This window comes from Mya arenaria, chromosome 6 (genome assembly GCF_026914265.1).
Source record: "Mya arenaria isolate MELC-2E11 chromosome 6, ASM2691426v1".
In the NCBI taxonomy this organism is placed as follows: Eukaryota; Metazoa; Mollusca; class Bivalvia; order Myida; family Myidae; genus Mya; species Mya arenaria.
In genome coordinates, this window is record NC_069127.1 from 54,819,864 (window position 1) to 54,839,322 (window position 19,459).

The 19,459-nt window shown below is 39.9% G+C and overlaps 1 protein-coding gene across 1 annotated transcript in view; it reads left to right on the plus strand.

The window, feature by feature from the left end:
• Positions 1-19,459, plus strand: part of LOC128237904 (neurogenic locus notch homolog protein 1-like) — a 31,271-nt gene that overhangs the window by 11,474 nt on the left and 338 nt on the right. The window contains exons 18-32 of the mRNA XM_052953482.1: positions 679-792; positions 1,192-1,305; positions 4,772-4,885; positions 5,334-5,447; positions 7,381-7,512; positions 8,333-8,503; positions 8,798-8,911; positions 10,441-10,554; positions 12,926-13,039; positions 13,683-13,796; positions 15,100-15,231; positions 15,846-16,017; positions 16,736-16,849; positions 18,428-18,599; positions 19,181-19,330. Coding sequence (XP_052809442.1) covers positions 679-792; positions 1,192-1,305; positions 4,772-4,885; positions 5,334-5,447; positions 7,381-7,512; positions 8,333-8,503; positions 8,798-8,911; positions 10,441-10,554; positions 12,926-13,039; positions 13,683-13,796; positions 15,100-15,231; positions 15,846-15,958 — 1,460 coding nt within the window. The 3' untranslated portion in view covers positions 15,959-16,017; positions 16,736-16,849; positions 18,428-18,599; positions 19,181-19,330. The remainder of the gene's footprint in view (positions 1-678; positions 793-1,191; positions 1,306-4,771; positions 4,886-5,333; positions 5,448-7,380; positions 7,513-8,332; positions 8,504-8,797; positions 8,912-10,440; positions 10,555-12,925; positions 13,040-13,682; positions 13,797-15,099; positions 15,232-15,845; positions 16,018-16,735; positions 16,850-18,427; positions 18,600-19,180; positions 19,331-19,459) is intronic.

The window sequence follows — 19,459 nt, forward strand, 5'->3', positions numbered from 1 at the left end:
CCTTCATCTATCAGTACTTTGATTTGACCGAAATGAAATATCCTTATCTTACATCCATCAGTACTTTGATTTGTCCAAACTGCAATACCCTTAACTTTCGATTTGTCCAAACTGCAATACCCTTATTCACCAGTATTTTTTATTTTACCAAAATATAATATACTCATCTTTTATCCATTAGTACTTGGAATTGACCAAAATGTAATATATTTTCCTTATCTTTCATGATCCAGTACTTTGATTTGACCAAAATGTAATATCCATTTCCTTCATCCACCAGTACTTTGATTTGACCAAAATGTAATATCCTTATCCTTCATCCACCAGTACTTTGATTTGTCCAAACTGCAATACCCTTATCCTTCATCCACCAGTAATTTGATTTGTCCGAATTGCAATACCCTTATCTTTCATTCACCAGTACTTTGATTTGACCGACATTTAATATCCTTATCCTTTATCCACCAGTACTTTGATTTGACCGAAATGTAATATCCTTATCTTTCATCCACCAGTAATTTGATTTGACCAAAATGTAATACCCTAATCTTTTCTCTACTAATACAAACTGTAGTGGTTTTATTTAGCGTCAATTCATGGACTCATCAATGCATAATAACATTATTTTGATTGAGCATAGCTACGGGTGACACTACGAATGTGACGTCATATTTTAAGATATCAACGACTGCCTCCCTCCTCCATGCAAACACGGTGGCACATGCACAGACATTGTGAACGGATACTACTGCACGTGTGCTGATGGTTTTGAAGGAGACACTTGCGAAACTAGTAGGATATTATCGTTTTCTACCAGAATATATTGAAGGCGTTGTGTTTTTGTACGTCATTCAGAAAAACACACAAATTAAATGGATGTTTGCGATGCTTAAAAATTATATTTGTATTTTTATCTGAAGTCTGACTGCAAAACAGGAAATGTGTGTACTAGTTGTAACATGTTTCAAGTGGCTTTTATGTTTTTCCTGTTTAATTTCTTAATAAATGTTTTGACCAGTGCCAAATATAATTTCCCTCTGACATCCTATGATAAAATTAGACAAAACTCTGCTGTCAAATCAGGGGTCGAAGTCTTTGCCCCTTTTGTTCTGTAAACTCCATATGAAGCAAGTCGATGGACTAGGATTTTCCAACTTTTTCCGGGTTTGTAACATGGCTTTCATTTTTCAGATATCAACGAATGTCTGCCCAATGTTTGTAAAAATGGAGCCACGTGTGTGGATCAAGTGAATTCATACACCTGCCAGTGTATGGACGGTTATGACGGGACATACTGTGAACAAAGTAAGTATGTCATCCAGTACTATTGATGAGCCCCTACGAGTGTGTCATAAAGTACTATTCCTTAGTCCCTGTACGTGGGTCGTTCAGTTTCATTCATCAGTCCCTGTTCGTGTCATTTTCAAGTCACTGTAAGTGTGTCATACAGTGTCATTCTCAAGTCACTGCAAGTGTGTCATACAGTGCCATTCACAACTCCCTGTAAATGTGTCATAAAGTACCATTCACTAGTCCCTGTACGTGTGTCATACAGTGTCATTCACAAGTCCTTGTATATGTGTCATACAGTGCCATTCATATCTCCCTGTAAGTGTGTCATACAGTTCCATTCATAAGTATCTGTACGTGTGTCATACAGTGTCATTCACAAATCACTGTAAGTGTGTCATACAGAGTCATTCAAAAGTCCCTGTCACTGTATCATAAAGTATCATTTATAATCCCTGTATGTGTGTCATACAGTTTCAGTCACAAGTCCCTATCAGTGTGCTATGCAGTGTCATTTATAAGCGCGGGTAAGTGTGCTATACAAAGGCATTCACAAGTCCATGTAAGTGTGTCATACAAGGGCATTTACAAGTCACTGTAAGTGTGTCATACAGTGCCATTTACAAGTCCCTGTAAGTGCGTCATACAGTGCCATTCACAAGTCCCTGTAAGTGCGTCATACAGTGCCATTCACAAGTCCCTATAAATGTGTCATACAGTGCCATTCACAAGTCCCTATAAATGTGTCATACAGTGCCATTCACAAGTCCCTATAAATGTGTCATACAGTGTCATTCACAAGTCCCTATAAATGTGTCATACAGTGCCATTCACAAGTCCCTATAAATGTGTCATACAGTGCCATTCACAAGTCCCTATAAATGTGTCATACAGTGTCATTCACAAGTCCGTATAAATGTGTCATACAGTACCATTCATATCTCCCTGTAAGTGTGTCATAAAGTACCATACATCATACCCTATTAGTGTGGCATACAGTGTCATTCGCTAACCCCTGTAAGTGTGTCGTACAGAGTCCTTCTCAAGTCCCTGTAAGTGTGTCATACAGAGTCATTCTCAAGTCCCTGTAAGTGTGTCATACAGAGTCATTCTCAAGTCCCTGTAAGAGTGTCATACAGAGTCATTCTCAAGCCCATGTAAGTGCGTCATACAGAGCCATTCACAAGCGCTTGTAAGTGTGTCATACAGTGTCATTCATAAGCCCTTGTAAGTGTGTCATACAGTGTCATTCATAAGCCCCTGTAAGTGTGTCTTACAGAGTCATTCATAAGTCACTGTAAGTGTTTCATACAGAGTCATTCATACGCCCCTGCAAGTGTGTCATACAGAGTCATTCACAACTCCCTGTAAGTGTGTCATACAGTGTCGTTCACAAGTCCTTGTAAGTGCGTCATACAGTGGCATTCACAAGCCCTTGTAAGTGTGTCATACAGTGCCATTCTAAAGTCCCTTTAAGTGCGTCATAAGTAATATTAAGTCCCTTTAAGTGTACCATACAGTGCCATTCATAAGTCCCTGAAAGTGTGCCATACAGTGCCATTCATAAGTACCTTAAGTGCATCATACAGTGCCATTCACAACTCCCTGTAAGTGTGTCATAAAGTACCATTCACTAGTCCCTGTAAGTGTGTCATACAGTGGCGTTCACAAGCCCTTGTACGTGTGTCATACAGTGCCATTCATAAGTCCCTGTAAGTGCGTCATAAGTAATATTCATAAGTCCCTTTAAGTGTACCATACAGTGCCTTTCATAAGTCCCTGTAAGTGTGCCATACAGTGCCATTCATAAGAACCTGTAAGTGTACCATACAGTGCCATTCACAAGTCCCTGTAAGTGCATCATACAGTGCCATTCACAACTCCCTGTAAGTGTGTCATACAGTGTCGTTCACAAGTCCCTGTAAGTGTGCCATACAGTGTCATTCATAAGTCCCTGTAAGTGCGTCATACAGTGGCATTCACAAGCCCTTGTACGTGTGTCATACAGTGCCATTCATAAGTCCCTGAAAGGGCGTTATAAGTAATATTCATAAGTCCTTTTAAGAGTACCATACAGTGCCATTCATAAGTCCCTGTAAGTGTGCCTATACAGTGCCATTCATAAATACCTGTAAGTGTACCATACAGTGCCATTCACAAGTCCCTGTAAGTGTGTCATACAGTGCCATTCACAACTCCCTGTAAGTGCGCAATACAGTGCCATTCACAAGTCCCTGTAAGTGTGTCATACAGTGCCATTCACAAGTCCCTGTAAGTGTACCATACAGTGTCATTCACATTTCCCTGTAAGTGTACAGTACAGTGCTATTAACAGGTCCCTGTAAGTGCGCAATATAGTGCCATTCACAACTTACTGTTAGTGCGCAATACATTGCCATTCACAGGTTCCTGTAAATGCGCAATACAGTGTCATTCACAACTCCCTGTAAGTGCGCAATACAGTGCCATTCACAAGTCCCTGTACGTGTGTCACTCAGTGTCATTAATAGGTCCCTGTAAGTGCATCATACAGTGTCATTCACATTTCCCTGTAAGTGCGCAATACAGTGCCATTCACAAGTCCCTGTACATGTGGCACCCAGTGTCATTCACATTTCCCTGTAAGTGTGCATGTACAGTGCTATTAACAGGTCCCTGTAAGTGCGCAGTATAGTGCCATTCACAGGTCCCTGTAAGTGCGCAATACATTGCCATTCACAAGTCCCTGTAAGTGCAACATACAGTGTCATTCACAACTCCCTGTACGTGTGTCACTCAGTGTCATTCACAGGTCCCTGTAAGTGCGCAATATAGTGCCATTCACAGGTCCCTGTAAGTGCGCAATACATTGCCATTCACAAGTCCCTGTAAGTGCACCATACAGTGTCATTCACAACTCCCTGTAAGTGCGCAATACAGTGCCATTCACAAGTCCCTGTACGTGTGTCACTCAGTGTCATTCACAAGTCCCTGTAAGTGCGCAAAATAGTGCCATTCACAGGTCCCTGTAAGTGCATCATACAGTGTCATTCACAACTTACTGTTAGTGCGCAATACAGTGCCATTTACAAGTCTCTGTAAGTGCATCATATAGTGTCATTCACAAGTCCCTGTACGTGTGTCACTCAGTGCCATTCACAAGTCCCTGTAAGTTTGTCATGCAGTGCCATTCATAATTCCCTATACATGTGTCATGCAGTGCCATTCACAAGTCCCTGTACGTGTGTCATACAAATTAATTTACAGGTCCCTGTAAATGTGTCATACAGTGAATGATATGCAAAAATGATATTGTTAAGTCAACAAAAATAATAGAAAACACAATGACGTCATAATGGTGGCATACTTTAAGTATCACTTTCCTCAAAATTAATGTTAGATTTACTTAACGTCACAGTAGCTCATATTGTCAACGCATTGTTAAATGTTCGTCTTTGGCGTATCGGAAGGGAATTGGGATACAACACATTTTTCTTTTTAGACATTGACGAGTGTGCGGCTAACTCATGTCAGAATGGCGCATTGTGTGTGGACCAGGTTAATGGCTACGTCTGTATATGCCTGGATGGTTATACAGGGACTTACTGTCAAACAGGTGGGTTCGACGTGACAAGCGAATGAATACTATGCAGTACTTCGAAGAACAGTCAAAACACGCTATGTCGAAGTTCTTATGACCTCGATAAATACTTCGAGATATCGAGCCTTCGATATAACCACACTACAAACCGTATTAAACTTAACCGAAATAATGTCTAAAACAATCGACATACCCAGCATATCGAGATACAAAGTTCGACATAACTAGTTTCGACTGCAATGCTTATTTTAATAATTTTATTTAAAAGTCGTTTGCGAAGGAAATCATGGATATATTTCTAATGAGCCGAACGACATAAAATATGTCCTATAACCCTTAACCCTTGTCAAAATAAAATTTCTACTGGTCATAGAAAATGTGTTAAGACAACTTCACTACAAAATAAATATCACAATTTCCTAATTTGTACATATAATACATGTTTCACCATCTCCTTTATCAGATATCAACGATTGTTCCCCGAATCCTTGCCAGAATGAGGGTTCCTGTACGGACAAAGTGAACGGCTTCGAATGTTCGTGTACGAACGGACACACGGGGGCAACTTGTAGAACAAGTAAGAGCTTGAATAAGTGTCGTTGTTTTCGTGAACAGTCTGAGGAGGAAAAGTGAAGCTTATCAATGTTATCGGATTGAAATAATACAATCATGGCTTTAACTGGGGCCATCTTATAACCACACATATCGTACTATCGAATTTAAGGCTGTGTTTTCAGAAGTCAGTATTTTGAAACAAAGCTTATTACTTAATCAGTGATCATTTTCAAAGGTGGTTCAAGACAGCTACTGCTGTCTGCCTATGAGACAAAGCTGTGTCGCGTTTTAACTCCACAGGAGACAATGTCACAATAAGAAACCATTAAATTCATAGCTACGTGTGCATTCTGGAAACATCGATAATAAAATGGACACAGCTGCTATAAATAACGTGCGTAAGAGAGTCATTTTTAGCTCGACTTGTTGAAGAATAAGGGGGGCTTTTCTACTTGCTCCGGCGTCAGTGTTTTTGTTGCCTTAGGCGTTGACGTCCAGTTTATAACTCAAATACCCTTCAGGTAATTCACATACTTTATACGTGTTCATGGCCATCACCAAATAAAGTTACCTAATCGCATGTTATCCTTAATAGAAATGACTCTCAATTGAATATGCCACTCTCTACTGGTATTTCCCATGGCAGAGAAAGATGCTTTTGTCTATGCTGTTGTCACGTCACGTTCTATGCTCTATCGGCTATTTTCCTTACTTAAAACAATAGGAAAGCTGTTTTGACGGGTTTATCACAAGCACATCTTTGTCATGAAAACATTGTACATCCTTTCAGTCCAGTTTTCCTCCAGTTTTCCTCCAGCCGATTCCACTGTCAATCAGCTTACTTTCCTCTTTAAAACATTTTATAAGGCTTTAGATGCGGTCTTGAAGTCAGGTCGTTAGTTGATATCAGGAAAGCCTTTGACAAAGTTTGGCATAAAAGTCTGCTAGTCAAGTTACAAGGATCTGGTGATTGCGGCAACTAACTGTTATGGTTTCCTAATTATCTCATCAATCACCAGGCAAAGTTCTGTTATCTTCGTTTCTAAATCAAGTTGAGTCTTTCTTGAGGCTTGAGTTCCACAGAGACCTATTTTATGTCTCTAACTATTTTTGGTTTCAGTAAACGAGATTGTTGATTTCATCTGGAGTAATATCAGACTACATGTATTTGCAAATAAAGCAAGTATTTATACCATTGTGTAAGAACACTGAAGGGCAAATGAAATACTTCAAAGAGACATCAATAGCATACGTGCTTAGGCTGACAAATGGCTTGTAGCCTTATATCCACCGAAAACAATGTCAACTCTGTTCTCTTGTAAATGACAACCTTGTATTTCACCTGAGTTTTCTATAGACTGATATTAGTTAGGTAATTGCATTGACTACAACAAAAAATAATTGCAAAATAATCAAAACGACGCTGGAAGAATTGTGAGCCATGGAAGATACTTATAATCTTATTTTCCTAATCCTATTGTTGTATACCTAATCTTGTTCTCCCTCTCTTTTTCTCTTGTTTATCTCCCTTAATAATCTGTATATCTTTTCACACTTACTCAACCAATCTACGTCTTTTTTTATGATGCCTTGCATTTGTCTTTTTTTCGTAACATATTCTTGTTAACATATGAATTTTTCATTCAAACATACATAATCAAAAGTGTTCATTCTACCGCTTATTATTGTAAGTAAAACTATCCACAGAAAAACAACATTAAAAGCTAAGCTTTTGTTTTAATCCGTTTCAATATATCATGTATATAATAATACGACATGTAATGTTGCAGTGTTTGATAATGATGCTGAATTAAATATGTCTAAACTAAACTAGATTACTGCAAACCTCTTATAAAATGGACCTGGATGTAAATGTTTCCGCGTAGTTGGACAAAAAGTTCAGGTTCAAGTGGCGTAATTATTCACCTTTCTTATTATGTATATTTTTATTTAAGGTCTGCTTGGCGACACATGCTCTGCAAATTCGGGCATCTGTGCGAATATTGTGTTCGGAGAATGTAGCGGCACAGAATGTGTGTGTCAGTCCGGGTACTATAAGACTGGACCAATCACGTGCAGCCCCGTAGGTAAGATAGAGTGCACGGGTACTTTAGATGGTACAGGCACCAGTGCTCTACTCTGTGCCAATAATGTGTAAGTATATTTAGCGGCACGGAATGTGTCTCTCAGTCCGGGTAGTACAAGACTGGACCCGACACGTGCAGCCCCGTAGGTAAGATGGAATACACGGGTAATTAAAACAGTGCATGCATAATAAGCGCAAATATTTTGCACAGGAGATGTAGCGGCACAGAATGAGTGTGTTAGTCCGACTACTACAAGACTGGACCCGCCACGTATAACCCCGTAGGTGATATTGAATACACGGGTACTTATAATATATACATACCGGTGCTCAATTCTGCGCAAACATTGAATACTGGGAATGTAGAGGCACAGAATGTGTCTGGGTCCGTATAGTATATTGGTCCCGTCACGTGAAGTCCCGTAAATAAAAAAGAATATACGGATATTTGAAATACGGCAGGCATTATAACCACGAATGTTAGTGTCAGTCAGGGTATTTCAAGACTTGGCCTGCCACGTGCACCCCTAGAGGTTTGGAGCCATGCATGGGTATTGTATTGCAGCCACTAGTGTCGTTTATATACCGCACAGAACTGAAGCGGAATGCGACTGCCAGGTCGGTGTTACATACCAATGAATGTCTCATGCAGTATCCTTTATGTTAAGAATCAGCACGGAAACTTGATTTCCAGGAACATTACTGTTGACCAAAAATGAAAGCATCACGTACACAACCATCGCACTTTTCATTTGCATCAAGGTTATAGTTGTAAATTCCAACCGTTTACTTAAAATATCGAAAAATAAATTACTTTTCAGACTGCGGGCCACTGTCATCCCCAGATAACGGCGCTGTTGATCAGACCGGTGGCACAACGTACACAAAGATCGCACTTTTCTCGTGCAATACGGGATATGCGCGGATCGGTGTCGCCTCTGTCACGTGCCAGAGCAATATCACGTGGAGCGGCACCACGCCCGTTTGTGAAGGTAGTGACAAAGACATGTTGTATGAGTTCCAATTCGCTTATATTATGACAATTTCCACTGCTAGTACTTGAATGTACCAAAATGTAATACCCTTTTCTTTCATCCATCTTTTTATTCATTTAATTTCTGCATAATATAATCCAACCAAGAAACAAAAAAATAACAGCTGGTAAAGCCTTATCCATTGCTATACAATTGGCTTCACGTGTTTTAGGCCATGCTTGTGCAAGTACCAGTAGAACATGAGTTATTAAAGCTACACCAAACTCCAGTGATGTCAAATCATATTTCCAGATATTGACGACTGCCTGCCTTCTCCATGTATTAACGGTGGCGTGTGCACAGACATTGTAGGCGGATACACCTGCGCGTGTGCTGATGGCTTTGATGGAGACAACTGTGAAAATGGTTGGATCTTAGCTTTTTATATACATATTTGTTGAACACATTTGGTTTGTGTTTGGCATTCACAAATTTCAAATAACACGGATATTTTCTATACATCAAAACTGAATTGTTCATGATTTTTATTCGGAGCTCCACAGTCATTTTTATCGAACGCATCATCGGGTGTATATGGACGGTTTGCATACTCAGAAATCGGTATGTGTCAGTCCGCTGCAAGTAGATCGCGTGGTAATTTATTTAAGCAGTTAAACTTAATGAGTTTACTCTTGGGAATCTTACTTATGTTTTCAATTATCTACGTCACGTGCAATCTATTTAAACTTAGATCAATAAATACAAGCTAAAACACTACATGTAATTAATGATATAATTCAAATTTTACGGACTATTTCTAGTGATGTACCAGCATATATCCGAGGTTGTTTTCGATAAAATTGACTGAGGAGCTCCGAATGTATTACATTTGTGCATTCAGAATTTTGACTCCCAAAAGAGGAATACGAGCCAGTGAAACAGTACTCATGGTATTTCAAATCTATCAACAACTTCTTGTATAGGAAGGGAAGTAAACCAATAGTCATCGTACTTCAAACCTCGCCACAAATTCTTGTAAAGGAAGGGAAGTAAACCAATAGTCATCGTACTTCAAACTTCGCCACAAATTCTTGTAAGGGAAGGGAAGTAAACCAATAGTCATCGTACTTCAAACCTCGCCACAAATTCTTGTAAAGGAAGGGAAGTAAACCAATAGTCATCGTACTTCAAACCTCGCCACAAATTCTTGTAAGGGAAGGGAAGTAAACCAATAGTCATCGTACTTCAAACCTAGCCACAACATCTTGTAAGGGAGGGAAGTAAGCCAATAGTCATCGTACTTCAAACCTGGCCACACCATCTTGTAATGGCCACTCTGACAGCGAATTTATTATTAGAAACAGTTGTAGTAGAGGTAGAAGTTGTAGTCAGAAAAATGATTTTATTTTTGTTACACCCAGATGTAGGTCAGAGGATGTTTTATCAAACAATTATTATCCTTAACCAATCAAACAACTCCTTTCACTTCCTTATTAGTCTTAACCAATCAAAGAACTCCTTTCACTTCCTCACTACTTTTCATTCAGACATAATATAATATAAAGGATGATTTCTTGACAGCTGTACATTTACCCCAAAGAAGGAAGTTTATATTGTTTGTTAGTCTTATTTATCGCAAACTTCTATGTTAACAATTATATCATGATAAGGCAGAATACGTACATTATAAGCACATCGGTGGCCTTTTAAGGTGTGTACTTAATATGCACATGTTTTAAGGTGGCTGTTATGATGTGACTGACACTTTATAGACGTATTGATCAGGAGCCAGCTTCAAAAATCATTTTCGTCTGCAATTTATAATTCAATGATTAAAACTGAAATCTAATCAGTTCACGTAGGCTTGGTTTTTTATCCGACTGTAATTTGTAAAACCAGTCCATGGCATTGAATTGGCCAGGGTCGGGTTAGAAAAAATACCTTCCTTGTTACAGATATCAACGAATGTCTATCCAATCTATGTAAGAATGGAGCCACGTGTGTCGATGAAGTGAACTCATACACCTGCCAGTGTGTGGACGGCTATGATGGGACATTCTGTGAACAAAGTAAGTGTGCAATACAGTGTCATCCAAAAGTCCCTTTAAGTGTGTCATACAGTGCCTGACTTATGTCCGTGTTAGTGTTCCTTATAGGTTCATTCCTAGGCCCCTGTAAGTGTGTCATAATTTGCCATTCATACGTCCCTGTAGGTGTGCCATTTTAGGGCGATTTTTCTAATTCCCTGTAAGTGTTCCATACAGTGTCACTCATATGTCCCTATAGGTTTGCCATACAGTGTCAATTATAAGTATATGTAAGTGTGACTAACATTATCATTTCTAATATATAATTTCTAAGTCTTTGTAAGTGTGCCATAGAGCGCCATCTATAAAGTCCATATAAGTGTACCATGCATGGCAGGTCATTCGTCGATTCAAGTTTGCTTTACAGTGCCTTTCATAAGTCTCTGTAATCGAACCATGCAGGGCAAGTCATAAGCCCTTGTTAGTGCTCCATACAGTGCAATTCATTAGTTGATGTAAGTGTGTCATACAGTGCCACTCACAAGTCCCTGTATGGGTGTCATACAGTGCCATTCTCAAGTCCCCCTGTTCGTGTGCCAGACAGAATCATTCGTAAGTCCCTGTAAGTGTGTGATACCTTGTCACTCACAAGTCCCTGTACGTGTGCCATACAGTGACATCCTCAAGTCCCTGATAGTGTGCCAAACAGTACCATTTATAAGTCCCTGTAAGTGTGTCATACAGTGTCATTCCAAATTCCCAGTACGTGTGCCAGACATAACCATTCATAAGTCCCAGTAGGTGTGTCATACAGTGTCATTCTCAATTCCCAGTACGTGTGTCATACAGTACCATTCATTAGTACCTTTAGCTGTGTCATACAGTGCCATTCTCAATTTCAAGTACGTGTGTCATACAGTACCATTAATTAGTCCCTTTAGCTGTGTCATACAGTGCCATTCTCGATTCCCAGTACGTGTGTCATACAGTACCATTCATTAGTCCCTTTAGGTGTGTCATACAGTGCCATTCACAATTCCCAGTACGTGTGTCATACAGTACCATTCATTAGTCCCTTTAGGTGTGTCATACAGTGCCATTCACAATTCCCAGTAGGTGTGTCATACAGTACCATTCATTAGTCCCTTTAGGTGTTTCATACAGTGCCATTCACAATTCCCAGTACGTGTGTCATACAGTACCATTCATTAGTCCCTTTAGGTGTGTCATACAGTGCCATTCACAATTTCCAGTACGTGTGTCATACAGTACCATTCATTAGTCCCTTAAGGTGTGGCATACAGTGCCATTCACAATTCCCAGTACGTGTGTCATACAGTACCATTCATTAGTCCCTATAGGTGTATCATACAATGCCATTTACAAGTCATTGTAAGTATCATACAGTAGCATTTATAAGTCCCTGCACGTGTGCCACACAGTGCCATTCTCAAGTCCCTGTAAGTCCTTGTAAGTATGCCATAGAGCGTCATCTATAAAGTCCCTGTTAGTGTATCATGCATGGAAAGTCATAAGTCCCTGTACGTGTGCCATACAGTGCCATTCATAAGTCCCTGTAAGTGTGACGTACAGGGCCATTTGATAGTCAACGTAAGTGTGTCATAACTCATTTTAGGTGTACCATGCAGGGCACGTCATAAATCCCTGTTAGTGTACCATACAGTGCCATTCATAAGTCCCTGTGAATATGTCATACAGTGCCATTTAGGTAGGCCATGCAGGGAAATTCATAAGTCACTGTGCCATTGAAGCGAAGGTCATATGTCCCTATAAGCTTATCGTACAGCGCTTTTCATTAGTCCCTAAACTGTGCAATACAGTGCCATTCATAGGTCCAGATAAGTTTGCCATACAGTGCCGTTTATGAGTCTATGTAAGTGTTCAATACAGTGCCATTTATGACTCACTGTGTCAAGTAGGGCAAATCATACGTGTCCCACAGTGCCATTCATAAGTCCCTGTAAGTGTACTATTCACGGCTAATCATATGTCTAGTATGTCACATGTATATTTTACTAGCGGGTATTATAAGCATTTAATGGGCGAACACAGTCATGTGATTTGTCATGTGATTAGTCACCACGTGACATTGCAATACCGAAAATCTCCGAAGTTTGAGGAAACATTGGGTAATAGCAAGAATGGTTTTTCATCATTCAAACATCATTTTATGTTGAAACCCTGCACATATGTGTGAGTTAGCTTAAATGACCGATGACCTAGATATTCAATGAACGCTTGGAGCAATGGGCCTCGCGTTAAAACCTGCATGAAGTCGTAATGGTTACATACATTTAATATTACTTTGCTCAAAGTTACGGTAAGATTGAATTTATGTCACTCGACACTGGTTCACTTTGTCAACACGTTGTCAAGGGTCTCATTTTTTCAGACATTGACGATTGTGTGACTAACTCGTGTCTGAACGAGGCTTCGTGTGTGGACGAGATAAATGGCTACGTGTGTATCTGCCTGGATGGTTATACAGGGACTTACTGCCAAACAGGTGGGTACCAAGTGAACGGGGCATTGTGTGTGAACCAGGTTAATGGCTACGTGTGTATCTGCCTGGATGGTTATACAGGGACTGGACTTACTGTCAAACAGGTGGGTATCAAGTGAACGGGGCATTGTGTGTGAACCAGGTTAATGGCTACGTGTGTATATGTGTAGATGGTTATACAGGGACTTACTGCCAAACAGGTGGGTACCAAGTGAACGGGGCATTGTGTGTGAACCAGGTTAATGGCTACGTGTGTATATGTCTAGATGGTTATACAGGGACTTACTGTCAAACAGGTGGGTATCAAGTGAACGGGACATTGTGTGTGTACCAGATTAATGGCTACGTGTGTATATGTCTAGATGGTTATACAGGGACACACTGCCAAACAGGTGGGTACCACTTGACACGAGGCACTGTGTGGACCAGATTAATGGCTACGTGTGTATCTGTCTAGATGGTTATACAGGGACTTACTGCCAAACAGTTGGGTACCGCGTGAACGGGGCATTGTGTGTTGACCAGGTTAATTGCCATCTGTCTAGATGGTTATACAGGGACTTACTGCAAAACAGGTGGGTACCAAATGAAATTCCCAACGTTTACAAATCATAAATTTCATAGTTTCACCGATCTTCTTTTCCAGATATTAACGAGTGTTCTTCGAATCCTTGCCTGAATGGGGGTTCCTGTACGGACAGGGTGAACAGCTTCGAGTGTTTGTGTACGGACGGACATACCGGCGACACATGTAGAACTAGTAAGAGCTGGAATTAGTTAGGATTTTTTGCTTGAAAATGGTTCTACAGGGGCATACTGCCAGACAGGTGGGTTCCATGTGAACGGGGTATACGTAAACGGTTTCCCTTAAACGGAAAATATATGGTTGGGTTTTATGGAGGCTGTGGAGGAAAAATGATAGGCTTACCCATGTCATCGGATTGGTAATAGAAAACAATGTTACGTTTATTCGGGCTACCTTATCAACACACGTATCGTACGATCGATTTTTAGATTATTATGTTGCTATCGAGTATTTTTTAAAACAAAAAGCGTCATAAGTCGGATTAGGAAAATGTTCATTTGATTTTCCAAGCGAACCTTTGAATTAAGTGTGACAATCGCTGGACATCAAACTGAAACTCATCTTTCGATATACAGTCGTACGTTTGTTAATAACGATTTTTGCAAATTAATTACGTACATAGTGTATACTTGTGTATTATAAAATCAGTGATGTTTTTTAAAAGTGGTCCAAAATAGATACCACTGTCTAATATTGAGGGAAATTGTTATTCCAAAAATTAACGTGTAACGTTTGTCCTCCACCAGATCAATTTCGCTCTGAATGTCACATTTAGAAACATTTGCATTCATAGATACGTGCGCACTTACCTATGTTGGTAAACTCGATTATTACATAGACAAAATAATGATAACGAACGAGTGTCAGTGAGCCATTTTTAGCTGGAAAATTCAAAAAATAAGGTCTAAACTACTCGCCCCGGCGTCCGGTAAAAGTTAAGGGCAAGTTTGGATTTTCGCAAATACCTTATATACCCTTCATTAAATTGACTTCATATTTCACACAAATTCTGACGGCCATTAAACAATTCGGTTACATCATTCAGTGTTATCCCAAATACGCATTATGGCCCTTAATCGACTCAGAAAGTGGGTTAAAATTTCAGGGCAAATTGGGGTATTAACTCCGATCTCAAATACCGCTAATTTAATGGACTTCAAACTCCATACAGCTGTTCATGCCTATCACGCTCTAAGGTTTGATAACTATATAGTAACCTTAAATTCTATTTATGGCCCTTGATTGACTATTTTATTTATACTTTTTTGACAGGCACATATTTCATTATTATTACATTATTTCTAAGAAAACGCGACGTGAAATCGAGTGCGCTGTCCTACGACAGCTCTTGAATAGATTGACGTGTAAAGCAGTAAATTGCAAACCACTTATAGATTTTAATGTGTCCGTTAGACATACAAGTACACGATAAGTTGTGTATTGACTCAGATGTCTTATATATGATTTTTCGTTTAAGGTCAGCTTGGCGACACATGCTCGGGAGATTCGGGCGTCTGTGCGAATATTGTATTAGGGGAATGTAGCGGTATCGAATGTGTCTGTCAGTCTGGACACTACAAGACTGGACCCGCCACGTGCAGCCCCATAGGTAAAATGGAATACGCGTGTACTTTAGATAACAAAGATTCCAGTGCCCAAGTATGCGCTCAAAATGCGCCCTAAATACGCCCTTAATGTGTACGGGATGTGTAGCGGCACTGTCAGTCCGGGTATTAAAAGACTGGAACCGTCACGTGCAGCCTCATAGGTAAGATAAAGGGCAAGCAGCATAGCGCACAGGCAATATACCGGCAAGGTAGGGAACTAAGAGACTACACCCGTCACGTGTACAGACGATTGTGCTTAATTCTGCGCAACCATTGTGCACACGGAAGGTCAGTCAGGGACCTACAAGACTAGACCTGTCACGTATATCCCCGTAGGTAGGATAAATGAATGGGTATTTTAATATATTGATGGCATCCAGTTTGAGCGTGAAAATAGATCAAATGAAATATAGAAGTATTAATTGTGTCAGCCTGGCCGGGAACTACCGAGAACATAATAAACCGTCCAAGTCAGCTTTTTATTTGTTAAAAATTAGCACGGATAATTGATATGCGTTGACAAAAATGCAGGCGCCGCGAACACCAGCATCGTGCTTTTCACAAGTATCAAGGTTGCTTTTGATACTTTTTTATCATTTACTAAAATACTTTTCAGACTGCGGGACACTGTCATCCCCGAATAACGGCGCTGTTGACCAGACCGACTGGCACGACGGTTACGAAGATCGCAGTTTTCTCGTGCAATACGGGATACGCGCTGAACGGTGACGCCTCTGTCACGTGCCAGAGCGATGGTTCGTGGAGCAGCACGGCGACCGTTTGTGAAGGTAGTGTTACCTAAACAACGTTTAAAAGAGCTTTTCCTCGATATAGTGTGTGTGTATACCACGTGATAAATAACGTCATAAATGCTACGTCGGAAAGCAACATTTCGCTAAAAATAAAGACTTAAATCAAAGATAACTTTTCTTTCACTACACCATTTTAAATAAAACAAAGGGCAGTCCATGTCGCTTAAAGAGGCCCGCCTTTATTTTATTACCGAAGTTTGATAAGGTCATTAGTTTCATCAAACACTTCGACAAATCTGTTTCCAGAATAATGTTTTGACAGTGCTCCGTCAGGCGGCCGTATTGTGAAATTGTTTGTCGAAGTGTTTAAGAAACTAAACTCATCAATCAAACTCTGTTAAAAGACCGAAGGCGGGGGGGGGGGGGGCTCTGTAAGCGGCGCTGACTGCGCTTTGTTTGTTTCATTTAAAATTGTAAAGAACTAGTGAAGTTATCTTTATGAGATTCAATGTCTCCCAACATTGGCACAGTGTGCTTTTTCAGTTTTGAATTTCGCAGCACAACTTATCACACATTTAAACAAGAACTAACCCAACGATTCGATTTATTACACTGCACTCAAATTTCACTTCGTTTTACATTTAATATTCTTGCCTTATTTTAAGGGTTGCTTTTAATAGTATAATGTATCACAATTTATCATCCATCAATGTATGGATTTAAATATATATCTTTTTTCTTCTTCTTTTTCCAGAGGTGGACGAGTGTGCCTCGAATCCTTGCAAAAATGGCGGCACATGTAATGACATGTTGAACGGTTACACGTGCACGTGCTTGAGTGGGTTCGGAGGCACCCTGTGTGGTCCAGGTAATAATGATAGTTGAACGTGTAATAACATGTTGAAAAGGGTAACCGTGATCATGGCAAGTACTTAAGTATGTTCGGCGGATCCTTTGTATTCAAAGACAATAGATCAGCGACATGTGTAGTGATATGTTGAACAGGTAGTCGTCCACGTGACACGTGGTTGTGTGGGTTTGTCGGGTTCCAGTGTATTCAATGTTTGTAAAATGGCGGCACTTGTAATGACAAGTGCAAGTGCCTGAGTTAGCTCGAGGGTTTGGCTGTACACTGTATACACAATGTCAGTAAACGGGCGACATATGACATGACATGTTGAACGGGTACACGTGCAGGTGCTTGAGTATGCTAGATGGAACCTGTGTTTTCAAGGTCAGTCAAATGACGGCATGTTTAAGTTAATTTTGAAATGATACACGTGCAAGTGCTTGACAGGGCTCAATGATTTGGCTGCACCTTGTGTTTACCATGTAAGGCCAGTTGCGGCACGTGTTATGACGCCTTTGAATGGCTAAGCGTGCAAATGAAACGTATCGAAATGGGTCTGAATGGACCCATAATTTAAAGGGTATTCATAATGGTGGGGCGTGTTATGACTTTTTTAACGGGCAGTCATTTGTATTCAAGATCAGTTAGTGTCGGCACGTGTGATGGCATACTTAACTGGATAACGTACACGTGTCACGTATCGGAGTGGGTTTGAAAGGACCCTGAATATTAAGGGTTAATACAGAAACAGTATGCAATGGCATTTTGAAATGGTACACGTGCTTAACTTGTAGAGGTCACAGTATGTTATCAAGGTCAATTCATAGTCGGCCCGTGTGATGGTGTATTGAACGGGTACCAGTTACCCGGCGTTCAAAAACTTTTATAATGGCATTGTGGACGTGTTAATGAGCTGTTGAAAAGGGATAAACGTGCACGTTCATGGGTTGGTTTGGCGGGAACCTGTTAGTAGATAATTGTAAATTGTGTTGTCTTTAAGAAAAAAACTTTTTGGGAACTTAATGATCTGAACAATGAAAGTTTTCTTTGTTAACTTGCGATGCTTGCTTTTTGGTGGTACCACCAGAAGAGTGCCTTATCTCATAGAAAACTAGTCGAATATGAGCTCGATTCTTTAAAGTGACACTCGTATTTAAAATTAATTACATAAACAAATATGACAAACAATTAAAGTGATAAAACTTTAACTTCTGACTAAATAATGCATTTATGGAAAATATTGATTATTGATTATAAGATTGTAACTGTGCATTTAATAGCTGAAAACGCACTAATAGTAAATGGTTGGTGAGTGCTAAAAGATTTACTGTAATCTACTTTCGTCTCAAAAGGAAGAAATACCGAGTTTTCTGCACCTCTCTTTCAAATTTTACACGATATCCTTTATAAGAACCATTGTTTTGTGATATGTTTTCATCTGTTTCGGTGAATTATAACAATTCAATGAGTTGTGGTACATCTTTTTGGGGAATAAGAGTATATCTTTAAACTAATCATGAATTGGTTCGCACGCGTGTAGCAACGTCTATGCACCATGAGGACCGTTTCATTGATAATTTCAACGCCATTTCACAGATTGTGGAGTGCCGGTGTCCATCGCAAACGGCGACGTCAGCTATCCCGACGTAACGCTAAGTAGGTGCAACGGCGACGTATTCATGTACTCAAGGGTATACGTTAAGTGGCTCTGCGACCAGCGTTTGTCAGACGGACGGGACGTGGTCAGACCACGGTGTTTGCTTTGTGGGTAAGTCTCCCAAACCGTTTCATGTTAATATAAGATTTTCCCAATTTAGCTCTTCTGTTTGTCGAAATCGATGTATTGTCGTAGACTTGGACTTGGTGTATTTTGCGAATAATTTAAGTAATTGTAATTCTTGTCGACATTTATATTCTGGCGTATATCAGGATGGTTGTTTGAATAAAAGAATGTGTTTCTCGACACTGTCAAAGCTACAGTCTCAAATAGTGACCGTTGTGACAACGATTTTAATATTTTTTCTTGACATGACCCATATTTCGGTACAAATTGTCTGAAAACTGGTGATAAAAGACGGCTGACAAAATATCGGATAACATTATTTTTAATATTATTTACGCTCGAATATTGATAATTTATGGCTTAATGCGTTACGGATGCTTTAAGAAAAATTAATTTTTTTTTCGAAACAATTAAGATCTGTTCTAATGCTTGTTATACTAAATGAATGATTTGAAAACACTGATGCCAAAATCAGCCGATTCTGAGACAAAAACAATGACAAAGTTGTCGAATCGGTCAATCTGTGAGAGTGCAACTTTAATAGAAATATTTTATATTTTCACTAGTGGGTGTTATCTACGACGAGATCTGTCGCGTGACGGCACAGTGCGTCACCGCAGACGCCACATGTCGTAACGACGGCCTCGGCTCCCTCCGGTGCCTGTGCGCAGTTTCCGGTGAATTCTATGACCCGGATATAGATGGATGTCTCTTAGGTAGGGTGCTTTAATGGTGGTTTACGTGTGATGGAGAAAAGGAATGGGTTTTTTATCTTCATTAGAAACAATAAATGTTAAAGAATGAAAAAACAGTTCTATATGCAATTAGGAGGTATGCGGAATTAG